General features: G+C 38.9%; 2 protein-coding genes across 2 annotated transcripts; both read left to right on the top strand.

The window, feature by feature from the left end:
• On the top strand, nt 1-1,990 carry LOC100175542 (RING-type E3 ubiquitin-protein ligase PPIL2). The gene has a single exon (XM_026838478.1). It carries the CDS (start codon nt 40-42, stop codon nt 1,579-1,581), a length of 1,542 nt encoding a protein of 513 aa, XP_026694279.1. The 5' UTR covers nt 1-39; the 3' UTR covers nt 1,582-1,990.
• Nucleotides 1,990-13,691, top strand: LOC100185751 (regulator of MON1-CCZ1 complex). The gene is made up of 19 exons (XM_002121028.4): nt 1,990-2,137; nt 2,468-2,629; nt 3,054-3,113; nt 3,598-3,684; nt 3,741-3,812; nt 4,247-4,309; nt 4,942-5,042; nt 5,723-5,815; nt 6,314-6,419; nt 6,831-6,942; nt 7,682-7,735; nt 8,352-8,464; nt 8,920-8,989; nt 9,170-9,276; nt 9,588-9,776; nt 10,913-11,086; nt 12,102-12,155; nt 12,424-12,589; nt 13,505-13,691. The coding sequence occupies exons 1-19, from the start codon at nt 2,039-2,041 to the stop codon at nt 13,576-13,578; spliced, it is 1,956 nt and encodes a 651-aa protein (XP_002121064.1). The 5' UTR covers nt 1,990-2,038; the 3' UTR covers nt 13,579-13,691.
• The last annotated feature ends 1,965 nt before the right edge of the window (nt 13,692-15,656 follow it).

Below are 15,656 nucleotides of genomic sequence, written 5' to 3'. Positions count from 1 at the left end.
TTGTTTTTTTTATAAGGGATAAACATAGGAAGTATCAAGATGGGGAAAAGACAACACCAAGGTGACAAGATGTATATTACTAGTAAAGAATGGGCTGCGTTTTATGGCGGGCATAAGAAGACCGTTCAGAATTCTGACTTTCGGCGACTGCCTTTCTTTTGCTGCAGTATATCTTTACAGCCAGTCGAGAACCCGATGTGTACAAAGGAAGGGCACGTGTTTGATCTACTTAATATCGTGCCTTGGCTGCGAAAATATGGGACCAATCCAATTACTGGGGAAAAAATGGAAGCAAAGTCTTTGATAAAACTTACTTTTCATAAAAATGCTGACGGGAAGTATCACTGCCCCGTTGTGTTTAAAGTCTTTAACAAAAACACGCACATTGTGGCAATTTCTACAACTGGTAACGTGTTTTCTTACGATGCAATTGACCAACTAAACATTAAACCTAAGAATTGGAAGGAACTTTTAACAGATGACAAATTCACCCGTGAGGATATTATCACCATACAGGATCCGACAAAACTTGACAAATTTAATCTTCAAACTTTTTATCATTTGAAACATAACCAGAAGCTGCCAGATGATGATTTAAAAGCAAGAGCAGATCCCAAGTATTACATGAAAACTACAAACGCTGAGACATCTCAAACTTTGCAACAGCTTTATAGTGAATATAAAGGGGATGAAATACTCAGAGAAAAAGCGACAGCTCCAAAAGCGAAGATCGATAAGTTTAACATGTCGAATCGCTCAACGGGACATGTGTCTGCTTCGTTCACTTCAACAGCAAGAGCCCCAGAGGTGGAGCACGTGACGGTTGCAAGAGATGAAGATGAGGTGAGGTATGAGTTTGTGAAGAAGAAGGGATACGTACGACTTACTACTAATGTTGGTGAAATTAATCTCGAGCTACATTGTGACATTACACCCAAGACATGCGAGAACTTTATCAAGTTGTGCAAGAAGGGGTTTTATGATGGAACTGTATTCCATCGTTTGATCAGGAATTTCATGATCCAGGGCGGAGATCCAAGTGGGAATGGACGTGGCGGGGAATCTGCGTGGGGGGAGCCGTTTAAGGACGAGTTTCGATTTAATTTATCGCATTCTGAGCGTGGAATACTCAGCATGGCTAACTCTGGTCCAGATACGAATAAGTCGCAGTTTTTTATAACTTTCCGATCGTGCAAACATTTGGATCGTAAACATACAGTGTTTGGGCGAGTGGTTGGGGGGTTGTCTACTCTTGTGAGAATGGAAGAGATCAAGACAGAGAAGAAGACCGATGTTCCTTTGGAGAGGATAGAGCTGCAAAAAGCGACGGTTTTTGTGGATCCGTATGAAGAGGCAGATGAGACGCTTGCTGAGCTGAGGAGGAAAGAGGAAGAGCAAAGAGAGAGAAAGGAAGAGAAAGAAGAGAGTGAGAAAAGAGCGAAAATAAAACCGAAAGTTTACAAAAGTGGGGTGGGGAAATATATCAACTTTAAATCCGCACAGAAGGTGGGGATAGAGGGTGAAAGTTCAATGAAAAAACGAAAAGTTAAAACTTCGATGAATGATTTTAGCTCATGGTGATCCATTTCTAAATTATTATTTTAAATTTTGACCGCTGACAGCAAAGCAGTGGCGTTTATATTAAATTTGTGGCGTATTTTATAATGAAAATGAAGGTATGGTTATGTGTCTTTTTGAATGAATATTTTTTTTTAATTTTTTCAATTTGATTCATTGTAAATGGCGAATGCTGTTTCGATATATTTTTCATATACTTGTTATTGTAAGTTGTAATATCAGTTTATTGTATGCTTACAATAAGTTGTGTGAAGCGTAGTTTTTGGGAATTAGGCCACCAAAAGTTTAATAATTTGTGTTAAATATTTGGGGTTCTGCAAAAGGTTAGAAAGCTATATGTTAACTTTATTTCCTTTGCTTCCGCCACTTCTACTGTTAATATAAAACTTAACTTTTCTATCACTCAAACACAGGTGTTCGTAGCAAAATGTTTTAGTTTGTTTTTCAAAATAGAAATAACATGGAAGGGAAACATTATCTCGAGTTAGGGAAAAACCCTGTGAGGTTTGATCCTGTTGGCGTGGTAACCAATGTTTTCTTTGATGAATCAAATAAAATGGTTTGTAGTTTTATAAATTTTATTTTTTAACTGAGCAATTACAGACTACCGTGAATAAGCACAGGCGCCAAACCTGGGGTAGCAGGGTGGGCAGGCCAACCATGGATTTAATCTGTAAACATTACAACCATTAAGTTATATTTGTGTCATAGAAATGTGCGTCTAACTATGCCTGCCCTCTACATTCTTCCCGTGTCATACTATGGAAAAAGCATTTTAATTTTACGGTTTTCTCCAAAAAAGCGTTTTAGGGTTTTCCTATAATATGTTATGCAGTATGGTGAATGGTGAAATCAACCAAGCAAATATTTTATATTTCCCACTGTCCAGGTATTTGTTGTTCGTTCTGGTGGTGAAACAGGGGTGATAGTAAAAGGTCCAACCGATAAAAAAAGTTTCACTTTTCGACTAAAGGACAAAGGAGCTCTCATTGCCATCAAGTTTTCATTGGAACAAAAAGTTCTTTCAATGCAGCGGAGCGAGAAATGTGTGGTGGGTAGTAATGTATGGAAAAAAGGACAAGTTTGATGTTACAGAAGTTTGCCCATCTTGCCCCACCCTAATATATATAGGCTATTGTTTAAAATTTGTAAAAAATTACCTACAATGTTACATGCTGTTATAACAACGGTCCTTGCCCGCCATGTAAGGATATAAAAATTATATACATGGTAACTCGTAAGCTGGCATAGAATGTATCTAACAGAACACCCGTGTTATAACTACTGTCATTGCCCCGACAAGCAAGTATAAAAAAGTTACATAAGTGGTAACTTGTACGCAGGTAAGAGGTGTATGAAACAGAACACCAGTGTTATAATGACTGACGTTGCCCCGCCAAGCAAGTATGAATAAGTTACATTCATTTCTTAATGGTATGTTTTTGGTTCACGATTTATTCACTAAGTCTTTACAGGAGTTCGCAAACTTCAAGAATGGGGAACCCGATCGAATTGAATATTCACAAACTTGTAAGGTGGGTTTTATATTCGTCAATTGTTTAGTAAAGTAATCTGTATTTTATATATGGTGATGTCGTGTAGTGTGACACGCCATAGGACTTAATATTATTGTTATGGGCCCTGAGATTTAGACCAGAGTTTGTCTATTACCCCAACATTGTATATGCATACTCAGTGGCGCAGCCGGAAAAAAAATAAGAGGGGGGGGGGGTTTTAATCAAGAATTGAGGCTTGTCATGGGACCTCAGATTTAGGCCAGAGTTGCCCATTACCCCAACACCCTGATGCTACAACCCAATAGTGACCACTGGGTTGAAGCAATGTCTGTTAAATGTCTTGCCCAAGGACACATACGCCTATCAGTATCGAGCATTGAACCCGGTATACCTTCAAGCTTGCGTCAACATAGGACCTCACCCATATATATTAAAAGACATATGATGTTTAAATACCTAAACCTATATTTTTAAAATAAATACATTCCTTATGACCCTCCAGGGTAAAAACAACAAAATCCTCACATTTCATTGGCTGTCACCAAATGAAGTTGTGTTTGTCACAATCATGGGTGTTGAGTTTTACCAGGTATTGTGATGTCATCATTACATCATAAACACAATGATAACCCCTATACACCATAGGTTAACATGGAGAAGAGATTGTTGAAACTGATCAAGGGACATTATCTGACTATTCTATGGGCAACATATTCTGTAAGTTATCTATTATCTTAACAGTTACATTAATATGTCTTCGGATAAAAGGATAAAACTATATCGCCAGACTGGGGCAGGGTGTATTTAGGGGTCTTGCGCCTTGGGCTACTTTTTAATGAAAAAATAAACATGAAATAATCATGGTTTGTTACGTCACAAATCTGGTTTTCATGCATCAGGTAAAGTAAAATTAAGTTGCCCCCACTTTGTAAATCCTTGGACACAGCACTGGTAAGCGGTGACATGTCTCTTAACTTTTGGTTACATAACATAGGTGTAGAAGTTCCCAGTGTATGCATACAAATGTGGTTGAATAAATGTAATCTATTTATCCTCGCAAGGCGGGAAAGCGACAGTCATTATAACACAAGTGCTCTGTTTCATACACCTCTTACCCGCTTACAAGTTACCCTAATGTTTCTTCCTTCCAGCCTGAAACCTCAGTCTTACTTGTATCTTCCACGTCCAATCTACTCGTTCCATTTTACTTCAATGTAAGTTGTATTTTCTCTTTAACTACGTGTCAGAGTAATAGGCCAACTATAAAAACAATAGGACCTCACCCATATAGAATAGAATGTGCGTATACAGTGTTGAGGTAATGGACCAACTCTGTCCTAAATCCCAGGTCTCATAGCATGCCTCACTGTAGGACTTCACCCATATAGAATAGAATGTGCATATAGAATATTGGAGTAATGGGCCAACTCTGGTCTAAATCCCAGGTCCCATGGCATGTCTCACTGTAGGACCTCACCCATATAGAATAGAATGTGCATATACAATGTTGGGGTAATGGGCCAACTCTGGTCTAAATTCCAGGTCCCATGGGCCATGGCATGCCACACTGTAGGACCTCACCCATATAGAATAAAACTGAAATATAGTAGAGTGGGGTAAGATGGGACACCTTTTCGTTCAGTTTTCCCTTTTCATTTGGTAGTAAACAAAGAACATTCAATGAATTATAAAACCGTATCCTCACGACTGCCACAGACCGTTGTTAATTGTTTAAAACACGATTAGTTTATGTATTAAAGGTGTCCTATCTTCCCCCACCCTACTATAATAACACAAGGTAACTTCACCACAGCTTTACTTGAATAATTGTCAACCATTCCCACAGAACGGACAAGTAACTCGCCTGCAGAAGTTTCAAGTTGAATTATCAAGGAGTGGTCAACCTAAACTAGAGTTGATGGAAAGAGATGTCACACTGCTCAACCTGTATGTTAAGTTATAAATGTTAGAATAGGGTCTATAAACTGGTAGTACCTTGGGTGTTGGGGTAATAGACTTACATCCCAGGTCTCAGGTGTGTCTCACTGAAGACCTCACCCTTATATCACAGAATCTATATTATTGAGTGTCTATAAACTGCCTCAGTGGGGTCTAGATGGTAGCACCCTGGGTGTTGGGGTAATAGACCTACATCCCAGGTCTCAGGTGTGCCTCACTGAAGACCTCACCCTTATAGAATAGAATCTCTATTATTGGGTGTCTATAAACTGCCTCAGTGGGGTCTAGATGGTAGCACCCTGGGTGTTGGGGTAATAGACCTACATCCCAGGTCTCAGGTGTGTCTCACTGAAGACCTCACCCTTATAGAATAGAATCTCTATTATTGGGTGTCTATAAACTGCCTCAGTGGGGTCTAGATGGTAGCACCCTGGGTGTTGGGGTAATAAACCTACATCCCAGGTCTCAGTTGTGCCTCACTGAAGACCTCACCCTTATAGAATAGAATCTCTATTATTGGGTGTCTATAAACTGCCTGAGTGGGGTCTAGATGGTAGCACCCTGGGTGTTGGGGTAATAAACCTACATCCCAGGTCTCAGGTGTGCCTTACTGAAGACCTCACCCATATATATCACATATATAACCATCTTTACCAAACCCCCTTTAGATACAACACATTATATGTTGGTGTATTGAAGCGTCCCACCTCACCCACAACTCCTAACATGAACTGTACGCTTGATCTATTCCAACTAAGCAGGTAATGTTGTATATCCCATATCCTAGTTATTTAAGCTTTTGAAATAGTGGTTCTAAAGTTTGCATGGTTTCACCAAACATTTGTTTCTTCCTAGCGATAACTATTCCCAAGTTAACCTTTTTTGATTCCCTATTTTTTGACGTATTTGTACAAATGTTTGCGCAACCAGCGGGTGTAATGCAGCTTGTATTGCAGTTGTGTTTTAACATTTTTATCTCATTCACAAATTCTAAACAGTTCCTATAACACTAAAGAATTATAAAACAAATTTAAAAAAGGCAAATTTAAATGTTTACTAAAAATAATAAGACAAAAAAAGATCTTAAAAGATCTATTCGTGAATTTCTTAGGTGTAAACATCTTCTTGTACAAGTAATGATGTTACACCGCAGGGACTCCCTATAGAGTTCATAGGGCCTTCTGTAGTCATAGGATTCATAGGGCTATTTGTGAAGACTTGAACAATATTCTTCTACAAGCAACCTTTTAATCCTACAGGGATTCCCATGTTAGGAAACCATATATCTTACAACTCGGGCTTAGTGGCCGGTTTGCGTTCAATGTTGTCGACAACCTTATTGTTGCTCATCATCAAGTTTCTAAGGTGAGTGGATTGATTTAAAGTGTTTCATATTATCTCCAATTCTGTATGGGTGAAGTCCTTGTCGAGGGTTCGGAATTTAGACTATTTACTCTTTACCCCAATATATACACATTCTATTCCATATGGGTGAGGTTCTACAGTATGGCATGCCATGGGACCCAGGATTTAGACCAGAGTTGGCTCATTACCCCAACATTGTATATGCACATTCTATTCTATATGGGTGAAGTCCTACAGTGAGACACGCCATGGGACCTGGGATTTAGGCCAGAGTTGGCCCATTACCCCAACATTGTATATGCACATTCTTTTCTATATGGGTGAGGTCCTACAGTGAGGCATGCCATGGGACCTGGGATTTACCATATCACCCATGGTGTAATAAACCCAAAGTAACCTCATTCTTTGCAGACCTCTGTTGTGTTTGATATCAAGTTACCTGGTTTATCAAAATCTAATGTGTTATATCTTGAACCACTTATCGCACCTTTGCCAATTAAATCGTTCAAAATTGAGAAGGAGGGTAAGATGGCTTATCATATAATGTTTAGGCGTAAAGTTAGGGGTGTCTGGGGTGTCATGTCACCCCGACTTTTGAGGCAGAGGTGACCTTGTATGTTTTAGCACCCCAATTTTAAGAGTAAACCAGATTTTACTCTTCCATTAGGTGTCTATACAGACAAGCAGAGCCAAAGTATATTGCATTCAACACATTAATCAATGAGGTTCCCTATGTTTGACAACTATGAGTGTAACTGTATTTTAAACAATGTCACCCCAGATTTTACCCTGCTGTTAGGTGTCTATACAAACAAGCAAAGCCAAAGTATATTGCATTCACCACATTAATCAATGAGGTTCCCTATGTTTGACAACTATGAGTGTAACTGTTTTTAAACAATGTCACCACAGATTTTACCCTGCTGTTAGGTGTCTATACAAACAAGCAAAGCCAAAGTATATTGCATTCACCACATTAATCAATGAGGTTCCCTATGTTTGACAACTATGAGTGTAACTGTTTTTAAACAATGTCACCACAGATTTTACCCTGCTGTTAGGTGTCTATACAAACAAGCAGAGCAAAAGTATATTGCATTCACCACATTAATCAATGAGGTTCCCTATGTTTGATAACTATGAGTGTAACTGTATTTTAACAATGTCACTTCAGTTTTGTTAAAAAGTTAAAAAACATGACACCTATGTTAAAATGGAGCCTTTAATGTGATGGTTAATGTCAATGTTGTTGTTTTAAACAGAGTTTGATCCTCAAATGAGAAGACTAAGTTTCACAGAAGTGGAATGTCAGATGTGTAAGTGTCATGTGTGTTGTGTAAGACACTCATGTTATAACTTGACAGTGAGTATAAGGTGTATGAATACACCATGTGCGTCTGGTGTATAAGAAGACATCCATGTTATAACTTGACAGTGAGCATGAGGTGTATGAATACACCATGTGTGCCTGGTGTATGAGAAGACACCCATGGTATAACTTGACAGTGAGCATGAGGTGTATGAATACACCATGTGTGCCTGGTGTATAAGAAGACACCCATGTTATAACTTGACAGTGAGCACGAGGTGTATGAATACACCATGTGTGTCTGGTGTATAAGAAGACACTCATGTTATAACTTGACAGTGAGCATGAGGTGTATGAATACACCATGTGTGTCTGGTGTATAAGAAGACACTCATGTTATAACTCGACAGTAAGCATGAGGTGTATGAATACACCATGTGTGTCTGGTGTATAAGAAGACACTCATGTTATAACCCAACAGCGAGCATGAGGTGTATGAATACACCATGTAAGCCTGGTGTATAAGAAGACACCCATGTTATAACTCAACAACGAGCATGAGATGTATAACAATGACATCACAATCATATTATGATCATAACAATACCCATTATTACACACAGACCCTCCGACATGGATTGTTTTCCAACCAAACATAATCATCGATGCCTGCCTCGGTTGCATGTGGTATCTCAAAATAAACCTCAGCACAATTGTGGATATGTTTCCAGACAGGGTATGTTTGCTGTAGTGATGTAGTATCTGTTCAAACTGATTCGATGAAATAAGTTACATACATGGTAACTCTTAAGCTGGCACGAGGTGTATGAAACAGAACACCTGTGTTATAACAACTGTTGTTGCCCCACCATGCGAGGATAAATAAGTTACACACGTGGTAACTAGTAAGCCAACATGAGGTGTATGGAACAGAACATCCGTGTTATAACGACTGTCATTTTTCGGCCACACGAGGGTAAAACAAGTTACATTCATTCATTTATTCTTTCGAATTGATTATGTGGATAAAAATCCAAAACTACAGCTTCACCCCAGTGGGAGAGCTTCCAGCATTCCCAAACCTTGGAGTTTGGCTTGTTTTAAACTTAATCCACAAATACAACTTCACTGGCATGTTTTTAAATAACATTAACGTATTATGACATCAAACCAACCATTATGACATCACAGTGTCTTCTGTTGGACTTCCTTATCCTTCGCAAACAAAGCAAACCAACCATACTACATGTTTGTAAACAAGGTAAAAAATTTTTATTACAAATTTTGAGTTTATATGAAACATGCAGTAACGACAGTTGACTTTTGTTTATAAAGGTCATGCCTTTAAAGTGTAGAAAGATAACTTGTATAGCGTGCAACACCCATATTATAACTGGCTAAGTTGCCCCACCACACAATAATAAACAATACCCCCCCTCAGCCCTCACCCCACTACACCAACTGCCCCTACAACAAATATCAAGTTTACTTTCAAAGTTAAATCAAGTCGCGAGAGATTACATTGACATGGAGCTTTCTTATCTTCAGGTAATGTCTATATTTTGTTAAGGTGATGTCTATAATTTCTTAACTCTATAATGTCTATATTTCGGTAATTGAATTTTGTTTGTTTTGTATTTCGCAGCATTGGATGCTGAATGTTGTTATATTATGACATTTGTCCAACTTCATGAATACTAGTTCTTTTATTATTATTGTAGATTTACTGAATTTATTAGTTATTTATAGTTTTTTAATATATTTATTAAATTTTTGGGCTTCTTAAGTATAAAAATAGTTTTATACAGTTTTTTACCAACATAAATTGTTTTATTTACTAAAATTTATTTTCTCCCCAGAAATTGGAAGCCCAACCTGACAACCCTGTTTTGCCGAGTCATCGTGACTGCGTCGTCATCGACCAGAATGATATGCTGACTCATGTTCTTACTCCGTTTGTTGGTGATTGTGATGTCATACACACTTTTAAAATAGCGATTATGATGGAGTATTTAAAATCTCTCGAATTATTTCGGATTAAAACGAAGGTGAAAAATTGGGTTCCTGTTTTTTTGTTTTAGATATTCAAATCATCGAAAAGTTTTTTTAAATATATTGAGTGTCTATAAACTGCCTCAGCTGGGTCTAGATGGTAGCACCCTGGGTGTTGGAGTAATAAACCTACATCCCAGGTCTCAGGTGTGCCTCACTGAAGACCTCCTTATAGAATAAAATCTATATTATTGAGTGTCTATAAACTGCCTCAGTGGGGTCTAGATGGTAGCACCATGGGTGTTGGGGTAATAGACCTACATCCCAGGTCTCAGGTGTGCCTCACTGAAGACCTCACCCTTATAGAATAGAATCTCTATTATTGGGTGTCTATAAACTGCCTCAGTGGGGTCTAGATGGTAGCACCATGGGTGTTGGGGTAATAGACCTACATCCCAGGTCTCAGGTGTGTCTCACTGAAGACCTCACCCTTATAGAATAGAATCTATATTATTGAGTGTCTATAAACTGCCTCAGTGGGGTCTAGATGGTAGCACCATGGGTGTTGGGGTAATAGACCTACATCCCAGGTCTCAGGTGTGTCTCACTGAAGACCTCACCCTTATAGAATAGAATCTCTATTATTGGGTGTCTATAAACTGCCTCAGTGGGGTCTAGATGGTAGCACCATGGGTGTTGGGGTAATAGACCTACATCCCAGTCCCAGGTCTCAGGTGTGCCTCACTGAAGACCTCCCTTATAGAATAAAATCTATATTATTGAGTGTCTATAAACTGCCTCAGTGGGGTCTAGATGGTAGCACCATGGGTGTTGGGGTAATAGACCTACATCCCAGGTCTCAGGTGTGTCTCACTGAAGACCTCACCCTTATAGAATAGAATCTATATTATTGAGTGTCTATAAACTGCCTCAGTGGGGTCTAGATGGTAGCACCATGGGTGTTGGGGTAATAGACCTACATCCCAGGTCTCAGGTGTGTCTCACTGAAGACCTCACCCTTATAGAATAGAATCTCTATTATTGGGTGTCTATAAACTGCCTCAGTGGGGTCTAGATGGTAGCACCATGGGTGTTGGGGTAATAGACCTACATCCCAGGTCTCAGGTGTGCCTCACTGAAGACCTCACCCTTATAGAACAAGAACCTCTAAAATTTTCTTTTATTTTCACAGCCATTGGTGCATGAGCTTCTTATTGACACACTGGTTCAAGGTGGGGAGTTTCTTCAGCTCCAACAGCTGATACGCCATCGTGTGTTGGAAGATTCGAAGCGAGCTGCATGTAAACTTCTGTCACTAGAGAGCGCACACGCTCCATGCTCACAACTAGCGCTGGATATGCTTAAGGTATTTTAAAATATCGATTTTTATTCTAATTTATCTATTAAACATTATGTGTATATAATATCTATTCTTAATTATTTGTTTTTATTTTGTATATATAATGTTGTTTTCCAATTTATATATTTTCTATTCTATATGGGTTGGGTTGGACAGTGAGGCATGCCATTGAACCTGGGATTTAAGCCAGAATTGGCACATTACCCCAACATTGTATATGCACATTCTATTCTATATGGGTGAGGTCCTACAGTGAGGCATGCCATGGGACCTGGGATTTAAGCCAGAATTGGCACATTACCCCAACATTGTATATGCACATTCTATTCTATATGGGTGAGGTCCTACAGTGAGGCATGCCATGGGACCTGGGATTTAAGCCAGAATTGGCACATTACCCCAACATTGTATATGCACATTCTATTCTATATGGGTGAGGTCCTACAGTGAGGCATGCCATGGGACCTGGGATTTAAGCCAGAATTGGCACATTACCCCAACATTGTATATGCACATTCTATTCTATATGGGTGAGGTCCTACAGTGAGGCATGCCATGGAACCTGGGATTTAAGCCAGAATTGGCACATTACCCCAACATTGTATATGCACATTCTATTCTATATGGGTGAGGGCCTACAGTGAGGCATGCCATGGGACCTGGGATTTAAGCCAGAATTGGCACATTACCCCAACATTGTATATGCACATTCTATTCTATGTGGGTGAGGTCCTACAGTGAGTCATGGGACCTGGAATTTAGACCAGAGTTGTCCCGACACCCAGGATGATACAACCCATTTGTGACCACGTGGTTTCAGCAATGTCCGTTAAGTGTCCTGCCCAAGGCCACATACTTGTATCAGTATCGAGCATTGAACCCGGTATCCTTTAGTTACAATGCAAGCACCTAGCTACTAAGCCATGTCACCCAATGTAAACATCCAATGCCTCCTGTAATGTTATTACTTAAGTTGTAAATCTTAAGATAAATGAATGTTACTTGTGAATTATTTTCACAGCGTTTGGCAACTTCAGATGATGAAGTTATTGAAGTTTTGCTTTCAAAGCAACAGGTATGTGTGAGAATAAGCTGCATTGGAATGCATTGAAATCTAGGTAGTCCATACTTTGTCCAAAACAAAGCAAAATGGTGACTTTCGCGAAATAACATATGTTTTCTACAATTTTGGACTTTTGAAATTATTTATAAAATTACTAAATAATATACATTTTCCTTATGCCATGTAATTGAGACAACCCATTAGTGACCACTGGGTTGGAACAATTGTTGTCAAGCGTTATGCTCAAGGGCACAGACATATAATACATGTCCCAACACAGGTATTGCCAGCACTAAGGTTCATTCGTTCGGTGGGAATGCATGACTTGGTTCCCGCTCGTAAGTTTCTGGAAGCGTCCATGCACGACGACATGACGTTTTACTCCGTTTATAAATTCTTCGAAGCGAGAAATATCAGAATAAATAAAAGACCTGGATTCACTGACGGTTTGTTGAAATTTAGGGCAAATATTTAAACTCGTATATTTCTTCTTTATTTTCACGTAGCAGGCAACGACAGTCGTTATAACACGGGTGTTCTGTTTTATACACCTCGTGCCAGCTTACGAGTTACCACGCATGTTACTTTGTGGGTGATTTTTTTTGTTCTTTATTTTGTTTCATACACCTCGTGCCAGCTTACAAGTTATCGCGTCTATTTAATTTATTTAAATTCGCATGGCGGGGCAACGACAGTAGTTATAACACGGTGTTCTGTTGCATACACCTCGTCCCTATTTACCAGTTACCACGTATGTAACTTATTTATCCTCGCATGGCGGGGCATCGACAGTAGTTATAACACGGGTGTTCTGTTGCATACACCTCGTGCCTACTTATAAGTTTTTCTATTTGTTTTATTTTTAGTGGGCAACATACCCAAATCAATGTAATAAATACCGTCTCTTTCATCATTATGGACGTATATGTGTCCTTGGGCAAGACACTTAACGGCAATTGCTCCAACCCAGTGGTCACTAATGGGTTGTCCAAATTGTCACCCATACATAAAAAATAAAGAAAAAAGATAATACTCACAAAGTAACATACTTGGTAACTCGTAAGCGAGCATGAGGTGTATGAAACAAAACAACCATGTTATAACGACTGTCGTTACCCGCCATGCAAGGGTAAATGGGTTACGTGCTTGGTAACTCCTAAGCTGGCATGAGGTGTATGAAACAGAACATCCATGGTATAACGACTGTCGTTACCCACCATGCAAGGGTAAATAGGTTACATACTTGGTAACTTGTAAGCGAGCATGAGGTGTATGAAACAGAACACCCGTGTTTAGTAACAAATGTTTTCTGGCCGCGCGAGGATAATTAAGTTACATTCATTCATCCATCTTACTCACAGTTGAGAAGTGCCAACCATTCATGCTACATTACCAATCCAAGTTCACTAAAAGAGAGAAAAGAACTCGTGTATGACATCATAGTGATGTCGTATATGATCAGTGTGATGTCATAGTACTCCAAGACATATCTGTGCAATAAGTTAAATATATAAAATCCATTTTACGAATAAATTGCAGTAACTTATACTTGTAAGTGAGTTTTCTTAAATTGAGTCTTTTTTTTTATTTTATATATATATTTGTTTAATGTAATAACCCGACAGTGAGCATGAGGTGTATGGATACACCATGTGTGTCTAGTGTATAAGAAGACACCCATGTTATAACTCGACAGTGAGCATGAGGTGTATGAATACACCATGTGTGTCTGGTGTATAAGAAGACACCCATGTTATAACTCGACAGTGAGCATGAGGTGTATGAATACACCATGTGTGTCTTGTGTATAAAAAGACACCCATGTTATAACTGGACAGTGAGCATGAGGTGTATGAATGCACCATGTGTGTCTGGTGTATAAGAAGACACCCATGTTATAACTCAACAGTGAGTATGAGGTGTATAAATACACCATGTGTGTCTGGTGTATAAGAAGACACCCATGTTATAACTCGACAGTGAGCATGAGGTGTATGAATACACCATGTGTGTCCGGTGTATAAGAAGACACCCATGTTATAACTCGAGAGTGAGCATGAGGTGTATGAATACACCATGTGTGTCTGGTGTATAAGAAGACACCCATGTTATAACTCGACAGTGAGCATGAGGTGTATGAATACACCATGTGTGTCTGGTGTATAAGAAGACACCCATGTTATAACTCGACAGTGAGCATGGGGTGTATGAATACACCATGTGTGTCTGGTGTATAAGAAGACACCCATGTTATAACTCGACAGTGAGCGTGGGGTGTATGAATACACCATGTGTGTCTGGTGTATAAGAAGACACCCATGTTATAACTCGACAGTGAGCGTGGGGTGTATGAATACACCATGTGTGTCTGGTGTATAGGAAGACACCCATGTTATAACTCGACAGTGAGCATGGAGTGTATGAATACACCTATATGTTCCTTTAGTTCTACAATACGTTACACATGTTAGCCTTGATACAGTGTGTACACAACACAACAGTTTTAAGTATCGCCCCCACATTGTAACATTATATTGTTCGAATCAGACCTTTTGTGCTTGTTGTCCATCGTGTACCTTGTGTGAGAAACCAGATCTTTTTCACTCGTGGTTTGCCGTGGGATAATTCAGGCCAAAATAAGCCTCTCGTGTGTTTAGTGTGTAAGCGTCGTTTTTGGGGTATATAGTAAGGTGGGGGAAGATGGGACACCTTTAGCGCGTAATATCGGAATATCCTGATTGTGTTTTAAACAATTAACAACGGTCTATGAAAATCGTGAGGATAGGGTTTTATAATTATTTGATCTTTTTTGTTTACTACCAAATGGGAGAGACAAAAAGAATGAAAAGGTGTCGCATCTTTCGCCACCTTACTACATATAGTGCGAGAAAAAGCTACAAATACAATAGCATAGGAAAATTAAGTAAAAGAACAAAGAGCAGGAAATTAGCATCAAAACGACAGTCGTTAAACACCCTAGGGGTAAAATTTAGATGGTAGAGTGGGGTAAGAATTAAGCAAGGACACCGTGAACACAGAATGTCCAATATTTCATATTCGTGTTTTAACAACACTAAATAAAACGATAAACGAGAATGAAAACATAAACCATCTCACCCTAGCCTATAGTATTAAATGAGGTCGTTAAAGACATTTGTAAAACGTTAAGTTAAATAAAAAGCAAGAAAAACATATGCGACTTCAGCGAAATAAAAACAAAACAAACTGGGCAGGTATAGACATGTATTGAGTACACCATGGTATTGATTGGACTTCTTGACTTGGAATAAAATAAATGATCAAGTTACGGAATAAACAACCACGCTTTAAATTACGGAATAAACAACCACGCTTTAAAGTGTTTCAGGTCACCTTTTATCCATAGTGTGTTTTAACGCCTGCCGTTTGCTGTTAACTCCCTTCTCTTCGTTGTTTAAAATATGATTTTCGTTTTCGAAGAGATCAATAAAATATTAAATTACTTTATTTTTAGGTTTCTTCAATGCAAGTAGT

This window comes from Ciona intestinalis, unplaced genomic scaffold (genome assembly GCF_000224145.3).
Source record: "Ciona intestinalis unplaced genomic scaffold, KH HT000094.2, whole genome shotgun sequence".
Classification (NCBI taxonomy): domain Eukaryota; kingdom Metazoa; phylum Chordata; class Ascidiacea; order Phlebobranchia; family Cionidae; genus Ciona; species Ciona intestinalis.
The sequence above is the reverse complement of the archived record's forward strand: the minus strand, read 5'-3'. Positions and strand labels throughout refer to the sequence as shown.